Raw genomic sequence first — 18,390 nt, 5'->3', positions numbered from 1 at the left:
AATACGTTTTAGACATATTTACAAGACAAATTCATTTCTTAACTTGGGTGGACTGATTGTCGAGGCCTATTAAGACAACTTTGCTACTTCACTGTATGACAAATTGACAAAAATCTCGGGCTAAGACACAGTTCTGGTTAAACTTTGGGAGAAAGAGCCGGAGTAGGTCCCTGGTAAGCAGTAAACTGGGAATATAATACAGTATGAGTGACTGGAATGGTCAGGAGGTATGGAAAAAAAGGGCAACCGTAATGTCAGGTGAATTATCTTTGTAAACTACTAAAACACATCATATTGAACAATGTACATTCTTTGAGCTCATTTGTCAAGGCTACACTCTTCAGAAAGAGCCGGGAACAAGGCAGAAATCAAGGTCCACGTGTTTTTCACAGGCCCCCAGTTCAACAAGGGATTCTTTTTTACAAGCGGGCATTTATGGCTGTCAAATATAACCTGATAACCCAAACTGAGGACATTTACGTCTCACACCAACTTTCCACATTCTCAACATGGCTTCATCTGCTTAATACTGTCTATACAAACACACACACACAATACAATAACATTTAGATAATATATGTAGACTTGCATTTCCATATATCCTCAGTCAAATAACAGCAAGAGCATTAAAATGGCTGAAATGTACTATATTACTAGCAGCTTTAGAACTGGGCCTGTCTGAGGTGTTGAGGGAGATTCAAAGTACAAAGACAAAGGAGGGACTTAGTATAAGGAAACTCACTCAATCTATACAGTATTTTTGTTATATTTGAAGTTTGTGCTCTATAGTTAAATTAAACCAGCTGGAATTCACTTGTAAAATGCATCGTGATGCTGTAACTCATATACGTCTACACACTTAGTTAAAACCTAAAGGGCCCATTTTTCACTGCTAAAACTTCTGTGCTTGTAGAGCCATCTGGCGGCCAAAAGAGGAATTACAAGAAGACTGGAAAGCTACGAGTCAAGTGCAAATAGTGGGTTTGCAGATGTGATGCACATGAAGAAAACAACCCAAAGAATATAATATTGAACAAGTTTAAATATTGAATAATAAGAAAACGATAAGGCCATTTGTCGGGTTGCTGCAGAAAACAGCTGGTCAAGTAATCCACATTTCACATGTTAAACTGAGAGCTTCACTCAATCCTTCTACAGTTCATATTGCTTCAGTACAGTTAATGTGTATATATCCTGTAATTGTATCATACAATTTTAATAACTAGAATTACACAAAAACAGCAATATTAATAATAAGTTACATTAATGTACCCCCCCCTACAAAGAAAAAGTCTTTATAAAATCATCCAACTTGGACATCGCACAAGAAAATTAGGAGTTCAGAACCAAACAGTGGAATCGGGATGTGACCTGGAGCCAAACTCACTGAACTTTCATTTAAATGGAATTTCCCTGAAGTGTCGCAGAGATACTGGAAAGCTTTCCTTGTGTTGGGTGCACATTTAGCACCTGTGGCAGTCTTTCTTCTTCTCCTTATGCTCCATGTAGCTTCGTCAAGGAGCTAGAGAGAGCCGGCGTCAACGGACAAAGGAAATTTAAATGTAAGCTGGAGCGAGGACTACATGAGGATGTCAGTGTGAAATCTCTGTAAAAGAAAAGAACCAAGCTATTTAACTCTGAAAGTCCCGATGAAAGAGTTAGCTGGTGTTCAGTGGCTGCCGCTCACCTGACAGCGCCTCCATGGGCTGATTGGAGGAATGTATTGTGTTTACAGGTGTCGTTTTGTCTTCATATGTAACCCTGTTCCCGTCTAGGGTCCCGCCACAGTCCAGTAAAACCTGATTACAGTCCTCAGCCTGGATTAAAGGCCGGCTGTTGTGGCCATTGAGGTCAATGAGGCCCTCGAGGCTCCACAGGTTGGATTTTCCGTTGAGTCCTGACGTGACCCTGTCTGCGTCCTGCTCGTTCACAAACTCTGAGCCTTCAACAACGCGGGTCTTGGGCACAACACTAACAGAAGTGAAGAGGGAAGTAATATCAGTGGATAAGAAAAGTAGTCATGTGGAGCATGTAGTCAATCATGTAGTGCAATAGGGCACTCTTTGGATGTACAAAATGCCTAAAAGCTATATTTATTACCATATATCTTATATTATACACAGTGTTTAAGCTCAAACAGGGCTGTGCAAGTAACCACAATTTGAAACCCAAAGTATGTCACTGCACAGATCTGTGTGCTTAAATCAATAAACAAACAGTATAAGTTCCAGAAATTTGCAGATTTTTGTAACTGTCCTACCTCTCAGCTGGAGTCTCCTCTGTGCTTAGAGCATTGTTATTCTCCTTGTCGTCCGTCTCTGGGTTTCCATTCACACTACACACCGATTCTTCAGTTTGAGCTGTAGAATCTCCAGAAGACAAATCACACACTGCCATTTCAGCCTCTAGTGAAGCCATGCTGGCCCCCTCTGAAGAATAAAAGACATGAATAATTACATCAAAACATTTACATAAAAGTCAGTAAGCCAGTTCTATGTGGCTCAGTTATGAACCAAAAGCGTAAATCACAATAATGTAAATACCTACCATTTGATTCACAGTTTTCCTGGTCCTCAAGGTCATCGTCATTCACTTCATCAAACTTATCTTCATCTTTCTGTTGAGACAAAGGAAAACGTTTGACCATTATTGCTTCACCAAACTCCATAGCAACTATTTTAATTAAAGCCCCAGGAAGCAATTTGATATGATTTTATTTCATCAGTACTGTTTTAAACCTTCAAACTTCACACAAAGTTTGTGCAAAGGTGAACAGACCTTTGAGTCGCTCTGATCTCCTTTCCTGGTCCTTTTCATTATTTCGTCAATTCTCTGAAAAAGGCAAATGTGTTAAATGTGTGTGCAGATATGAAGCTGTCACAGGGCATTGTTACAAGACGGTGGTCAGCCTACCTTCTTCCTCTCCATACGTTCCTGCTGGTTCTGCTGCATTTGACGCTCTCTCTCCTCTTGGATCCTCTTTGCTTCCTCCACTGCGCGGGCGTCTGCTTCCTCTTTCTCTTTCTGGAGCTCAGCCTGTCTCTGAGCTTCCTCCGCGGCCTGCCGCACTCGCTCCACTTCGGCCTCACGAGCCTCTTCCTCCTCTCTGACCTTCCGCTCCTCTGCTAACTTCTTCTCTTCCTCAAGCCGCTTCAGACGAGCCTCCTCAGCTAACCGCTTTTCTTCTTCTAATCTGACTCTGGGGCAAGAATATAGAAAGCATGTAAAATTCATACATAAGATGAATCTAAAGAAGACAACACAATCAAAAGATTAGATCTAAACGTACTTCTCCTCCTCCTCCTTCTGAATCCTCAGCTGCTCCTCCTTCTCTTTTTGCTCTCGCATTAATCTGCGGTTCTCTGCCAAGATCTTGGCAGCTTCAGCAGCAGAGTTTGTACCTGTTGCACCTTTTGTAGGGTAGGTAAAAACAAAAAAAAACAAAAAATCAATCAAACAAACAAACCAACCACTTGGTGACTCACTTGAAAGTAAAGAGGGAAAAACACCTGTCACTTAAAAAAATTGCAAATATAGTATGACAGGGGTGCCCATAGCCCAACCAGTAAATCGCGGTCTACTGCTAAACCGCAGACTGATCCCAAGTCAGGTAAAGAGAAAAAGACAGTATTGTGATTGCGAAATCCTAACGCTTCCGCAGGGGCTGCTGCGTCTCTCCCCCCCGTCGCCTCTCACACTCAGCCCCAGGTCTCTAACTTCTACTGAAGCGGGGGCTGCTGCGTCTCTCTCCTCCCGGCCGCAATCCACTCAACCCCGGGCCTGACTTCACAGCGTAGTGCCTGCTCTGTGCTCCATCTGCCCCCTGTCTAAGTCTCATTTCTCTTCTACTGGACCTTGTTTGGCTTTAATCTGACAGATAAACTGCGTGTTCATTTAGATCGCTAGTTTTCCCTTGCGATGTGGTGAGCGTTCGTGAGGTGCTTTCTTTTTGATACGGACGGGCTCATCTCCGCAGAGCAGCTTGTTCTGGGCAGTGTTTTATCAGACTCGTGTGGCTTCAGAGACGCTACTGTGGACCATAGACTGTAAAAAATAATAGACAGCGTCTGCTCACTCCTCCCCATTTATGTTCTACATTCGAAAGGGAATCTATGGCGCATTTGCAGACTCCTCCTACCTGACCTGAGCATGTTCCTAAAAAAAAGCACAAGGGCGGGATCTTCACTGTAGACTCAGCCCTCACAGGGCGTGTAGTTCGGTCGCAACTGCACCTGTGCTGTTAGCTCTGACGCTAACGGCCTGTCAAGCAAAGTCCGGCCCTCATTAGACTTCTAAAATGTACCTTACAAAAACCAGCCCGGTCTCCTTAAACTGTACCGAACTCAGCGTTATCACAGGTGTCTAAAGTGCAATGCTTCTGATTTCTGATGGAAAACTAGCTTGTTCTGCTGCCCCTAGATGGAGGTATAACAGCAATGGAGGGCAATGGCAACACCCAGCGTCTTAGTCACAAAACTCTGCTACAAGCGGCCATTGCTGTGGACATGTGCCTGTTTGCTCCGCCCACTTTTCACAGCTGAACCATGGAGGACAGTAGATACGAACATCTGTTTTACTGATGACACAAAACTGATACTTAAAACAACTCCTATTTGAGTTATTTCCTTCTTATTTTCTTGAAAAGAAAAGTGTGAATTTAATGCATCTGGTTTATTTTTCTGTTTGGTTCATATCAAGCACAGTTATGGCTATGGCCCATCATGCAGATTGGTGTGTATTTGCGCTACAGCAAACGCTGCAAAATGGTGCCTGTGAGAGGAGTTTGTGTGTGTGTGTTTGAGTTAAGTTAACTTGTTGTAAGTGTAGTTACAGCTGGATGTAAAGGATGTGTGCGGGTTTACGATGCTGAAACTGAACTGGCAGATTTCGAGAGGTTGCCTACTTGCAAAGTAGATCTTGGGTCAAAAAAGGTTGGGCATCCCTGTAGTATGACATAGAAACATTTACTACTGTGTAGTTTCGATCCACTTGCAGTGCACTGCTTAACCAGATGGTGGCACATGTCTAAGCTCCAAAATCTGGAAGTGGCTCCAGATTGGAGTTAATTGGACCTTTGAGATTTACTGATAAAATGTAATAGTATTATATAAATATATATATATACTATGTATACATATACATATACATATACATATACATATACATATACATATACATATACATATACATATACATATACACACACATCTGAATCAAAAATGTATATGGTTACATGAAATAATTCTGATTAAATCTGCAGCTACACATTTGTGGAGGGTAAATAGTACATCTGAAGAACTGCTTACCATCTTTGTCTTTGGTTTTGCTGGCATCTGGAGATGGTGCAGCCACAGGCTGGACAGCGCCCAGGTCATTAGACTTGGAGTTCCTTTTCCGGAGAGTGGGAGGTCCTGTAGGAGTGAGCGCTGGTTTCTGGATGGGTGGAGGTTTGGAAGGCTGTGGAGATGGAGGTCGCTGCTTTAATGCACCAGGTGAAGGAGGTCGTGCCTTTGAACTTTGCCTGGACAGAAAAGTTGAGCATTTGTGATCTCAATAACTCAGTCCTGTAGTTTGAATTTCATGAATTTAACTGACTTTGCAGCTGCTGGTGACGGAGTCTTCGTGGGAACTGGACTGGGAGCAGGAGATGGCGAGCGATTTCGTGTAGATGATGGGGAGGCTGGACGCTGAGCTCCAGGAAGAGTCTGCCTGTTTTTCTGTAGTTTGGCAGAGGCAGAAGATATTTTATTAAATGTTTTAATAAAGAATAGGTTGTGTCAAGCGGAGTAATTTGGGAGAGTAAAATTTAGTACTAAGAGTATTGTTTAACTTAAACTGCTAAGTGTAAACGTGAAAGTAGTGAAAAGAATTGAAAAGAATAAATGGTTTATTCTACGGATCCCAAATTAGAGCGACTCATTTCAACATAAGGCTTAGAATAACAGAAGTGTATTATCTACAGTGATGTGGCAGCTGTGTCACAGCACTCATGCTTTACTTGTAATAATCTGTAGAAGACAAGATAGATGATATCAGCCTTTTACATTGGGCCCTTGGGTCAGGGTTGGGTCTACTTTGCATGGCCTGACTGGTCTCTGCAATCAGGCCACTGCGATCCTTTTGTCTCACGCCATCACAATGAGGCCCTTCTCTACTGCACAGGAGGAGTGCTGAACCAGGCACAACAGGCAACTAGTAAGGAGTTCAGTGACTGGCTGTGAAGCAGGGCTCAGGAGCCAAGTCATCCACACAGACACACATTACATTTCCGACAGTAAAAAGGTTCAGGGTGTCATGCTCCTGCCTCCTCCTGACTCAGGAAGAGCAAAACTGTCAAAACATGTTAAGATACGACACAAAAATACTAGTCTAGCTAAAAAACTTTATCACTTTAATCCCAATCACAGGAGTCAAATCAGGACATTTCCTTATAGTCAGCATTCAGCATTACTCATTTGGCATCCAAATGCGCCATGTGCATGCATAAGAAGCTTCTTTGCACTCAACTTCATATCTTCCTTTTTCAGAGACTGATACAAAAAAGGTACTTTCTTCCCCTCTTACAGGCTTATAGAGGTTGTAACTTTCTGGACAAGCACTAACATCTATGCCACAAATACCGTTTTATGACTCTTTCTTATCTTACTGAAAGAGAAAATACGTTTAAAGTTGTGACTAAAAGTTATCAAGAACAAAGAATGAGATTTTTTATTTTTTAAAGTAAAATAATCTGTAGTTACTATACGTATAGGGTCTGAATACTTTTTTCTTTTGCATACCATTTAAAAACTAAATGTTCACTACTAAATGTTATTATTGTTGTAGTAGGTCAAATAATAACCAAAACAAATGATTTTCTGAACCCACAGACAGAGCATTACAAAGAAGATGTGTGTCGATACCAGAGAAGGGTCAACGGCTCCGTCTGCAGAGACTGAAGTGGTCATGCCGCTCTTTTGCCGATCACTGCTGCGGCTCCTCACAGGGCCCCGCGAAGGTTGCAGAGGGCTGGCGGAGGCTGAGCGAGGACACAGGTGACACTCTGGTAAAGGACATGTCATCGCACAGCCGTGGGAACAGCATGGCCATGACGGGCAGCAAAGCAGCAGAGAGCCAAGGAACAGGGAGAAAGCCAAAGGTGGGAAAAGCCAGAGGGGATATGAGGGGATAGGAGTTTATGAAAAATGAAAAGGAGGCAGGAAAGTTCATTTGTTGGGGGTCGGGGATAGGAGCACAAAAAGACAGCAATTTATTAGAGTTTTATTTGGAGGCAGCAGGTTTAAATTGCTCTGATTGGGAGGATTGTTGAGCATAAATCACACAGGTCAAACGACAAAATGAAACAGAGAAACTCAAAACCTTTGGGCACATAACAAGACTGTTGGTTAAGCAGCAGCACATCAAACACGCATTTACAAGCTTTAGTCCACTCCAAACAACCAAAGTTAAATAGCATATTTCCCAAATCCACCCCTGCATATACTTACAAGTTGTCTCAAGCGGCTTTGTTCAAATTAAGTACATAATGAAAACTGCTTATTCTTCAGTCAGTGGCAACAAACCTCCATGTAAAAGATGCATGTAATATTCAATGGTCCTCACTGTATAAATAGGTAAGAGTTCTCCTGTAGCTAAAGGGCAGTGCAGGCAGCAAGAAGAAGAACACCATTATCATGACGCTAAAAGCCTGCTCCGTCACACTGAGAGATTAGCCACGATAATCCTAAACTGAGAACTGTCCCTGCCATGCCTCGCTCAAAAAGTACACTAAGCAGCTGTAATAATCAAAGTAATTAGCTAAAAAGAGGTCATACTGTTTGTAAACTTTACTATATTGTTCCAACAAATTGGAAACAGATAAAGATTAACCAACAGAGAGTATATAAAGAGTCACAAAGTGTAATCCTGAAATTAACAACACCAACACCGACACAAAAGAAGTTCATGCACAGTACCAAGCATAATAGGACCATCAGTGTCTGGAATAAATGTTATACTGACGCAACAGAAACCAACAGCTTAACAGCAGCTTAAGACAAATCTCCCAGCATAGGCGCAGAGTCTCACCAGGTGCTACCAACCAAGTGTGTGCTTCTACATAGAACAAACAATTGTGTCAAGTCACACAGCGCATGTGAGCTGGCGAGTGCGTTTACAGTATTGAGTGACCGTGCCGTCTCACATGAGAGTACTTAAGAGCAAAAGACTTCCCTGTGTACAAAGCATAAACAGCTGAGCCACTGGAACTGTACTAATGAGCCAATACGATCACTATTATTAATACTGTGCCAAAAGCTTAAGGGTCTGCAGCAAGGAATCAAATCTAACAGAGCTCTACTAGTGAAGCACTTAGTCATTTGTTAAATACAGGGGATGGTGTCATCACCCTCCTTGACAAGTTAATGTGGAGGTTACCTGGAGAATCTGTTCCTTCAGCGGACAGGGCAGCAGCACTCTTGCTCCTAGCTAGTGAGGCCTGGGTGGGTGTGAGCAGGCGACTAAGAAGCCCTTCATCCACAGTGTTGGCCGGTGGCCTGCGAGCTACACGGCCCAAAAATAACCCCCCAAAAAAGAGATGGAAAAGGCCCATGAAAGAAAGAGTGGGGTAACAGAGGGGAGAAGGCAAACAAGTGTTAGGAAAGGTTACCATGTGATTCAACCAGTCAGATTCAGCATTAAGAGTCTAAATAGTCTCACATGGGTCCACATTGAACAACAACAGGGCAAAGGACACCATGGAAGAGTATTTAGTGTCTAAGAAAAGTATATTATAACAGTGAAGTATACAAGCTGAATTAGCTTATCAAATCAATGGTTCCATGAATTTGAGCAGAAGGGTGCTGAGGGGAGAAACACTGTGAACGTCAAAGACGACACCATATTACAGGAGTGAAACAGACCAGAGACCATAGTTAGAGAGCAGGTAATGGATCAGACAAGTGCTCTTCTGATTCAACTTCTCTAGGTTTGGGATTTTAACAGGTATTAAGTTTGTTAAGTCTAATTGATAAGAAATCAAAGAACACTTGTTTTTGTAAAAATGAAGTAAAGGTGTTCAGATAGTGATTAATAATAAACTGCCACTGTGCAGTGTTTAATATGCCATTGACAGCAGCCAGTAAAAAAACCCTACACTGAACCCTACACTATAACCCTACAATAAACAGCTGCATGTGAAACTGTTAAATTTGTAGCCCTGCTGTATTTACCTGGTTTCATCACATAAAACACATTGTACATTGGCCAAACAACACTGTGAGCGTTGGTGTTAGTGACAAATCGCAGGCGTTAGTTCTTGTGGTCATTTCTAAATCATGAAAAAGGGTGAAGGTTAATGTTTGTAAACAGCAATATCATCTTCTGAAAAGAGGAAAACAATCAACATCTTGTGACATATAACACCACACTGTTAGAAACACTGGACTGATGGGCAAAAAGGAGTTGGTTAGAAAGCACATCAATTTGCACCATTGTCCTGGAAAGCAACAAAAGAGACAAGACAGTGGAAAGGAAAAAAAATAAAGAAAAATGTGAAGAGTAACGTGGCTCCATGAGACCAAAATGTGCTGAGAGAATGTACATTAACCCCACCAAGCTTAAGTGCAAATAGTTAAAAACAAGCATGCTAGTCTTGCAATGTAGAAATGCAAAAAATGTTGATTGTTCATGCCAGCCACCTTGATCATCCGTTGTTCCCTTATCAGGTTTGGCAGGGCTTTGTGGTCTGCCCACACTTACTCGTGTAAGGGAGGAGCTTCTCATCTTCATGGAACGGCCTACACACATAAGACTGTTGTTACGGCTAAACAAGCCAGCGTCAACAATTCAATTACATACATGATGCTCAAGCAACAAAACATATCTGCCATTCTAACTGCCTTTAAATCTATGTCAAATGGTAGTTCATTGGGTCTTTAACTATTTTAAGCGGCAATGGTTTTGTAAAAATAAAGTCAAATCTGCAGTCAGCTGTTAGACCAAGCTCGAGCACAGTTTGTTAGTGTAAAACGGGGCTCTTTTGCACCTGTCGGCTCCACCTGAGCTTTTTTGCCGTCCTCCTTGGTGGCCTGAGCAGCATTACGATTACTAGGCAACCGGTTACAAGACGAACTTCGGGCTTTAAAACCTGGGAAACAGTGATGAAACACTCACTCAGCAAAGAATTTTAACTGGACTAAGTCACACTGAAGCGTATAAAAAAATAAAAGTCAGTCCTCCTGGATTAATAACTGAATGTAATCTAAAAAAAAAACCTACATAATTGGTCTGGTATTTGCCCCAACCTCATTTAACTTCAGGTCAGATGTTCAGGCAGTAAAACACAGTGACCTACTTGCCATTCGAATGTAACCTCTGCCCAACAATAATGTAGACTTACTTCATTTCAATGTTAAGGTTAAGGTCTAACTGTTGCTCACAATGAAAGGCTTACACACAAATGTGGAGAGAAGGACAGGGAGAGGAAGGAGCACATGAAGCTGAGGAGGAGACTTACTCTTGTCGGGGGATTTGCCGAGGGCAGTGGAGGATGAGGAGAGGCGTTTGCTGATGCCAGCCTCAGACGGCTGCCTCAGGTTGGTGGTGGATGTGGAACGCTTGTCCACTAGGAGGGAGGAGGAGAGACAAACAGGGAAGGAGGGGTTTTACACTGGCTGGGTTGGAAAGGGGCATTTGGGTGCACAGACAATAGGAACAATTCAAGGATCAACAAAACACCCTAACCCTGTGACACGGTGGTGACGGTGCTCAGATGAAAGATAAACAGTGCGCAGTCGGGATGCATCATGTCAGGACTTTCATGACCCATCTTGTGTTTGAAAAACTCCATGTTAGAAAAGTAAAAAAGTAAGAAAGCAGATGACCCACATGTCACAGTGCTACCCAAAGAACACGCCTTGTGCACGCAACGCAAAACCTACTTCACACCAAAACCAACACTTCTCAATAACAACAAGTTTGTCTGAATATTTCCCCAGGCCAAAGCTCATGCTGCAGAAGGAACACTGTTAGTCAAGATAACTGAGGGCTGAAGGGTATGGGGTTCAGTGCGGGGAAACAGTAGGTGTCCGAGTGCCAGTGCCAGTCCAAAACATCAACAAAATAAAACCTTGTCGGCTCCGTGGAGGCTTTTCGGGAGAGGCAGGGGAGATTACTATAGTTACTGGAGATGAGGCGCTGGCATCAGAGTCTCCTGTAGGGAAACAGATCTCTCAGGGATGCGCACTAATACAAGGTGATGCACTTCCTTCAGTCAAGTGGGGGCAATAAATGTAGCACAGGTACAACATCCACAAATACAGCGCGTTACTAACAGAGCAACAATCGTACTTTAAATACAAATAAACAATACAACCTAATGATTAAGTCAGTAAAGATGTGTCTGAAATAATACTTTGGTAAACTGCAGCAACTGCGAAAAGAATATAAGAAATCCTACAATCGATGAGAGTCCTCGAAGCCCATACCTGCTCGTCCATCCGAGTCCGTTAGACCGCCCCAGGACCACCTCTTCTGCCTCTGCTCCACCTTCTGGCTACGCTCTAAAGTCCTCAGCATCACGGCCTTATAGTGCTCCTGGGAAATAACGCCCATTTATATCTATTCAACCACAGGACAAAGAATGAATCTGAATACAAGACAGAAAAACAAGTCACCTTTTCCTCCTCCTGTTTCTGCTTCCTCTTCTCCTCTGCAGCCAGTCGCTTCTGCTCCTCTTTCTTCCGCTGTTCCTCCACCTTTTTATGCCGCTCTTCCATCTGACGTTCCACTTGTAGCTTGGTTTTTCGTTCTCGCTCCATAATCTGGGATTCCCGTACGGCTGTGTTGAAGGCAGGCACAAAAGGGGTTACTATGATATGTTTTCAATACCTAACTTTGTCTAGTAGCGTAATCACATTTGTGGAGTGAGAATTGGATGTATTCTTCCTACCGTGTTGTTTATCTGCTTCCTCTCTTCTCTCTCGTGCCACTCTCAGTTTATCATCGACTCTTAATGCAGCGCCGTCAATAACTGCACAGATACGGGCTTGCATTAAAAGTACAGTGGACACCAGAGCATTACATTGTATTAAAGGAGTAGGAGCACGTGGAGCTCAGTGGGTTGTGGGAGATGCTGCCGATTTGTGCATGTGACTCATTAATGAGCTTTGTAACCTGTTATGGTAATAAGATGATGACTAAGGGCCACCTGTAGTAAGTGAAGCTTAAAGTGCAGTGGAAAGAGATGAGCCTGAAGACAAAAGCAGCATCAGGGCTGTGCTGCAGTGTGTGGAAGTTACCTGGTTTACACCCCTGAGCTTTAACAGTGTTGGCTGTGGGCACCGGACTGTTGCCTGTAAGGCTCCGCCGCTCCTCAGCTTGAGCCTGTGCTGCAGCAGCTGTCGGCGAAAGCAGAAAGAAAGAGCTAAGGGCACGTTTGAAAAGAAATTTCACTTCACTTTGCAGACCATCACTTCCAACTCGTATTTATTTTCCTCACTAAAAAATTACATTTTATTTGCTCCCCAAAGGAATGCCAGATCAAGACAAACCCAACGGATTTGAAACTACAGAACAATTCAGCTATTCAGCCATCTACAAGCCCTGCTGCTCACAGTTCGGCCTGGAGCCAGCCATACACTGTGCTCTGTCACAAGCTCCATGAAACAGGCTGCTGTGAGGAAGCCGTCTGCAGCAACCCTTGTGAGCTTCTTAGAACACAGCGCATGTGTATGAGTAACTACAACACATCCACATTAAAAGATAAAAACATTAACAACAATGAATGTATTACTTTTGAAACAGCACATGCAAACACAACTACAGTCAAAGTTAGTATATTCTATAGCGATGGTCTGGTATTGCTTTGTGTAAATGTTTAAAGTTCAACAAACAAGTATTGAGTACAACAGTCTGCGTACATGTTCATTTTCATGTTCACAGCTGCCAGATGACACCCATCTCGAGATTCTAGTCCCATGACTAAATGTCTTTAGAGCTGCCAGTTGCTCCGTCCAGATCATTCAATACAGCAGCAATCACAGATGCAAGAAATGGACCCAATGTGGTCATTAACTTGACCCTCTGTTTCAGAACCTGCACCACTGCATATATGCCGCATCACAACAAAACAGCGTCTTGGACGTGTGGTCCAATGAGAATGGAAAGGAGAAAATAAAACCTCAGTGGAGCAGTACCATAGAGTAGAATACAAACAGCTGGTCAGACCTATGTGAAAGTGCAGGAAGGAACAAAGAGGACGTGATCCAGCATTAGGAGGCCTGGAGTCAGCCATATCGCTTCCTCATTTTCACACTCAGCTCAGTCTCATCCAACATTATTAAAGACACAGTTCTAAAAGACCTGGAGTGAAACAGTGGATTAAACTGATGACCTGTAACTTAGCGCTGGAGAAACTGACATAAATAGCCAAAGGAAAACTGGAGGACTTTAAAGACATTTGGTTGCCCTTTCTATGCCTTGTAAAAGACTTTGATTTGTAGAAAATAATTTTGTTGAAATTGAGTGAAGGGTGGGTTTTAGGGTGGGGGGGAGGGATTTTAATTCATTTTCTTGTGTTTGTGTGTGTTAAAATTTAAAATTTCAATAAACATATTTGTGAAAAAAAAAAGAAAACAGTTCTAGACAAGGAGGTCAATGGCGTTTTAAAATGGAGCTTTTATAATCTTCGTCTTTTATCGAAAGTGAAGCCGTTTTTATCTTTTAATTTGCTTGAACAGGTCGTGCTTTTCCTTCTTCTCGTCTGGACTACTGCAATGCCCTTTATTCAGGCATTGGCCTCAAAGCACTTTCCCGATCGCAGTTCGTCCAGAACTCTGCAGCACGACTTCTAACAGGAGCCAGAAAACACGAGCACATCACCCCTATTTTAGCTTCTTTGCACTTTAAAATGTTGTTCGTTTTTAAAGCTTTGAATGGATTGGCCCCTCAGTATATTGTAAACCTCATCCGAGTCTATACTCCGGTGCGCACTCTGAGGTCTGAGGCCCAGCTACAGCTTGTGGTTCATAAGACAAAGCGTAAAACTGGAGGGGACAGAGCGTTCTCCGTTGTCGGCCCACAGGTGTTGCACACTCTGCCCCTCCACGTCCAAACAGCCCTCACTGTTTTGATGATTCTGTTGAGACGACAATAAGCAGGGAGTTACAAAACTGAATGCCAGGTTGATGCAGACTAGTGTAACATTGGCCGCTCGGTAATATCGGCCCGGAATGGGGCCCGATGAAAGAGGGAGAACTGAATGAAGCTAAACAAGCAAAAGCAATGCATTCAGTCACATTTAGTGAATGTGTAGAATACTTCAGGAGGTTTTGGCAGCACCTTGTTGGTAAAAATGATGAAAGTGATAGAAACTCCCCAGTGCCCAGTGTCCACTCCCCGTGATCAGCCCAAATCAGTGGAGGCCTAACGAGAGGTATTTTGGAGTTTCTCAGCTCAAATCCCACAAAGATCCAGTCAATACAAAGTGGGCTTTACACAGCGGGTGGTACCACAAATTGAATGTCAAATGACTGGTTCTTATGATTTTCAGTTGTCTTTAAAGCAAAAATGCAAAAGAATGATGTGTACCAGCGGATTGTGATCCAGGAGTAAAAACAGCAGACCAGGGAAGGGCTGTGACCTCAGGCAAAGACATTGGTGGGTAATGCTGATGGCTGAGTGAGCTAATGAGTGGATCATGTAACTCCTCTGACCGCGCGCTGCCTGTGTCCAGAGCCTTTGTCTCACATTACTGCGCTTCCCTGTCTCTGAACTTCCAAAACAGAACATGAATAGTTAGTTACTGCTGCAATAATTGATATTACAGATCAACAAAACGGGACAGTGTGATGTTGGGAATATCCCCAAGTATGATTAGATTTGCAACATGCTTTATTTTTGATAATCGTTTTGAATTTATTTGGGATGTGCAGTTCACAGACCATAAACCTTTGTAGCATTTATCGGGACACTGCTGAACTTGAAAAGCAATGTATGTTTTAAATGCAAAACTCATAAAGTATAAACCTAGAGAGACAGGAGGATGTTACCGGTAACTTCTTGGCAAAAGTATTAGCCACTTCAATTACTACTTACTACTAAAGTGCAGCATTTGCCATTATTTCCAATTGTGATTTAGCTCTACAACAATAAAAAAAACAGGACATGAATGTGCTGATCAGGTTGCCTTGGCTGAATGACTAATGACTGCAGGGAGCCAGTTTCCACCACAGGCTGTATGGGGCAGGTGTGCCGTGGTCATAGACATGCAAAGAGCCCTCAGACATCACTTCATCACTATGGTGATGCTCGCCACACAACGCGAACATGACTGCCCTCCATATCACTGCTTATCCACTGATAATCTGACCTGTGCAACAAACAGGTCGGTCTATGAGCAACTCCAGAAAATCTCCCTGGGAAAATATGACAACAGGCAGCTGGACATAAACATATTGATTGTGGGAGCTGGCTCATTAGCCATGACTACACACATCAGAAACAGCCCATCAGTATCACCAGAGAAAACACCAATACTCATTCTAAATACGCAGACTGCAGAGTTCACTTAGCGCTGAAGCAGCGGGATGCAGTGTACAGGAAGTGCCAGTCTACTTAATGGTGGGGTGAGCGGTCCATTATCACCCAGAACGTCAAATTTAAGTCTCCAACCACATCAAAGAATCACAGATTGTTCTTGTTTTTAGGATAAAAGCAAACTATTCCTTGATCTATGCACAACAAGACAATGCCTACACTTGCACTCTAACACAACAAGACTTGTGGATAGGATTACTTAGAGCTAACGTGCAAAGGTAAGCCTCTGCTATTTGAAGTACAAGTAAGTCAACACACATTCTTTCACAAAGAGTCTCCTTAAGGGTTTAAAGGCACCGACTTAGACCAAACATACCTAACAACATCATTATTCATTTACCAATGATAGCTGTCAGTCATCCAGGAGTGTTCAACTTTGTACAATATGTGAATATTTATAAAAGTTTTCAAACAGCATTGCAAGTATCAAGTATACAATGACAGTCTGAACTTTATACAAATGACTATGTTTTGCAATTCAAATCTGAGATTGCGCCCAAAGACTAAAGGATTTTATTACCGGGACAACGTGCAAGAGCAAGACAAAACAGGGAGAGATCCAAGAGGCCTGGTGCTAGAATTAAGGCTGGTCCATTTCCTCTTTCGGTTAAATTCGACCAGCTCAGAAATAGTTGTCGTGCTTTTGATTCAGAGCAGCTACAGCAGAGCTGACCAGGATAGCCTTACTGAGTGACAGCGCTCAGTAAACGCAGGGTGCTTTTAAACATTCTTGTGGAAAAGGCCATGTACAGATTCCTGACTATTTTTTCTTTGAAATCATGAACCTTCTGTTCTCACTGCTGGATGATCCACATGATTGTCAAGAATGTTTTGCACAGAATTTGAGGTACTACTAACACACTTCTATCTTCCATCTGAAGAGAGATTGTTAATGGTAAAACCACAGATATGGGGAAAATCAATTCCAGATCAAAAACTCCAACTGGAAAAGTTAAAGGCAACAGGAAGGAGTACAGTTAAATATGGACCCGCTGTTGCCAGAAGTAAAACAAGCCCACACCCACATGGAGACCACATTGATGATTATGATCAAGTACAAGTAGTCACTATTACCACTTTTGTGCTGTATTGAGAGATGAAATGCAGCTTTGCATCTATAATGTAAAATATAGAAGCGTCATTATCTTTGTATTTTATTTTTCGGCCTCTGCTTCTCATATTTCAGTTTTCAATGACCATCATTATAGTAAGGATAAGTCCTCCTCACCCAAATGCACAAGTTCGTTCAGAACATGTTTGGTCCAATCACAGGTCATGTCTGTCTCTCCAGCATTATGCTAAATTCAGGTCAGACATTGTTATGGTGTTCCCTCTGTGGGCAATGGAGGGGGTTTAGCCATATGTCGACAACTAACTGTGAGGCTACACTCGATATAAAATCCAATGGTTTAGTTTCTTTGATGAACTATAGTCTATGAATGATCACTTTAGACGAGCATATTTGAGATACATGTGTTATAAGGACAGTCAATGGCGAAAGGCTAAAGTATTACAATAAATCAAGTTATTCTCAAACACTGAGAAGTCTGATTCCTGTCCAACCAGCCTCGAATAAAAGATGCAGCAGAATTACAGATAAAACGCCTAAGAATCGAGTCGTCACTTCTCATTACTTGATCGGTGACTTCCGGAGCCCATGTACATTAAAAAGGAGTCACAAAGCAGAAGGGTAACATGAATTGAAGGGGTGAAATGATCTGGTATTTCTGGCTAGTATGAGCTGAGGAAAACCTAGAAAAGTGATGCGTTGCAGCAGCGGCGGCGGCTAACGTTCACAAGCCTCTTATGTCTCTTTCACCAACACAACTTCGCCTCACTACTAACACTAATGTACACGATGATCTACTTCAAACTGCTCGAACTACTCAGAAACATAAGTACATGTCGGCGGATGAGTGATAAACTTTTCATTTTGCCTACAGAAACTTTTACTTCACATACGATCAGGAAGCTACTTGCTAGCCGCGTCGCGTTCAAATGACCCGGTGTTAGCCGTGCAATGGTGCGGACCTTAGCAAACATTACCCACGTCAACACGACAAAAGAACAAGCACAAATATACACCACAGTTAGGTTTATGCTTACCCATTTGGGCTCGCAAGCCTTTAAGAGTTGAAGTGCCCTCCGCCATTTCTATGAAGTTTTCTTTACTGTGTTTTTTTCTAACCCAGGGGCGCGCAGCGCATCGTAGCCGGTTGGACGCGGACACCACAGGGACGTGGATGTCAAAGAGTGAGTCACACTGAAGAGGGCTCACTCTGCTGCTCACTCTGCTGCTCCTCACACGGTCACATGCGCTCGTGCTACTTTGCGAGAGTTAGTTTCTCTTTTAAAACAATACATGAAATGCAAATCTGTTTGCTCAGATAATAAATAAACCATTTAGTTTCACCACAGGATACACATTTATATATATATTTTTGTCTCTTTTGATCGGAACACGTCACGTGACCTCTTCACTTCGCTGAACTCTGGCAGAGGGCTAAGAAAGAAAGTGCAGCAGCAACAGGTCAATATTTTGGCCATGTTTGGGTGGGTGAAATGATAAATGGTTACATTTAGCCAATATACATCAAGGAACCACTCACCCCTTCACATTCTCCATCGTACATACATACACCAGTGTCAGACACCGGAGGCAAGGCGGGTGAAGTGTCTTGCCCAAGAACACAACGACAGTGTGCATCTGCGGGTCTTGGGACCGTCGACCCTCCGGTCACTGTCGCCTCAATACTCCTGACGTGAGTAAAAAAGTACCAAGCACTCCCTCTAGTGTTTACTGGTCATGTTTGT

At 42.7% G+C, this 18,390-nt stretch overlaps 1 protein-coding gene across 9 annotated transcripts; it reads right to left on the bottom strand.

Moving 5' to 3' along the window:
• Positions 1-59: 59 nt before the first annotated feature.
• Positions 60-17,836, bottom strand: map7d3 (MAP7 domain containing 3). Of its 9 annotated transcripts, none has more exons than XM_079556511.1 (20): positions 17,683-17,836; positions 12,279-12,377; positions 11,930-12,010; positions 11,655-11,818; positions 11,466-11,574; positions 11,108-11,191; positions 10,496-10,603; positions 10,025-10,126; positions 9,678-9,776; positions 8,416-8,541; positions 6,903-7,042; positions 5,596-5,717; positions 5,307-5,521; positions 3,290-3,410; positions 2,914-3,199; positions 2,779-2,832; positions 2,548-2,617; positions 2,261-2,429; positions 1,688-1,971; positions 60-1,606 (listed from the first exon to the last, which is right to left on the bottom strand). In XM_079556511.1, exons 1-20 carry the CDS (start codon positions 17,726-17,728, stop codon positions 1,593-1,595), a joined length of 2,493 nt encoding a protein of 830 aa, XP_079412637.1. In that variant the 5' UTR covers positions 17,729-17,836; the 3' UTR covers positions 60-1,592. The 9 variants fall into 9 exon arrangements, with proteins under 9 accessions (XP_079412637.1, XP_079412638.1, XP_079412641.1 ...); XM_079556512.1 differs by having other exon boundaries at positions 6,903-7,018; XM_079556515.1 differs by lacking the exon at positions 8,416-8,541 and having other exon boundaries at positions 6,903-7,018.
• Between the last annotated feature and the right edge of the window lie 554 nt (positions 17,837-18,390).

Source organism: Gobius niger (genome assembly GCF_951799975.1).
Source record: "Gobius niger genome assembly, chromosome: 5".
Lineage (NCBI taxonomy): Eukaryota > Metazoa > Chordata > Actinopteri > Gobiiformes > Gobiidae > Gobius > Gobius niger.
This window is presented reverse-complemented; position numbering and strand designations above follow the sequence as displayed.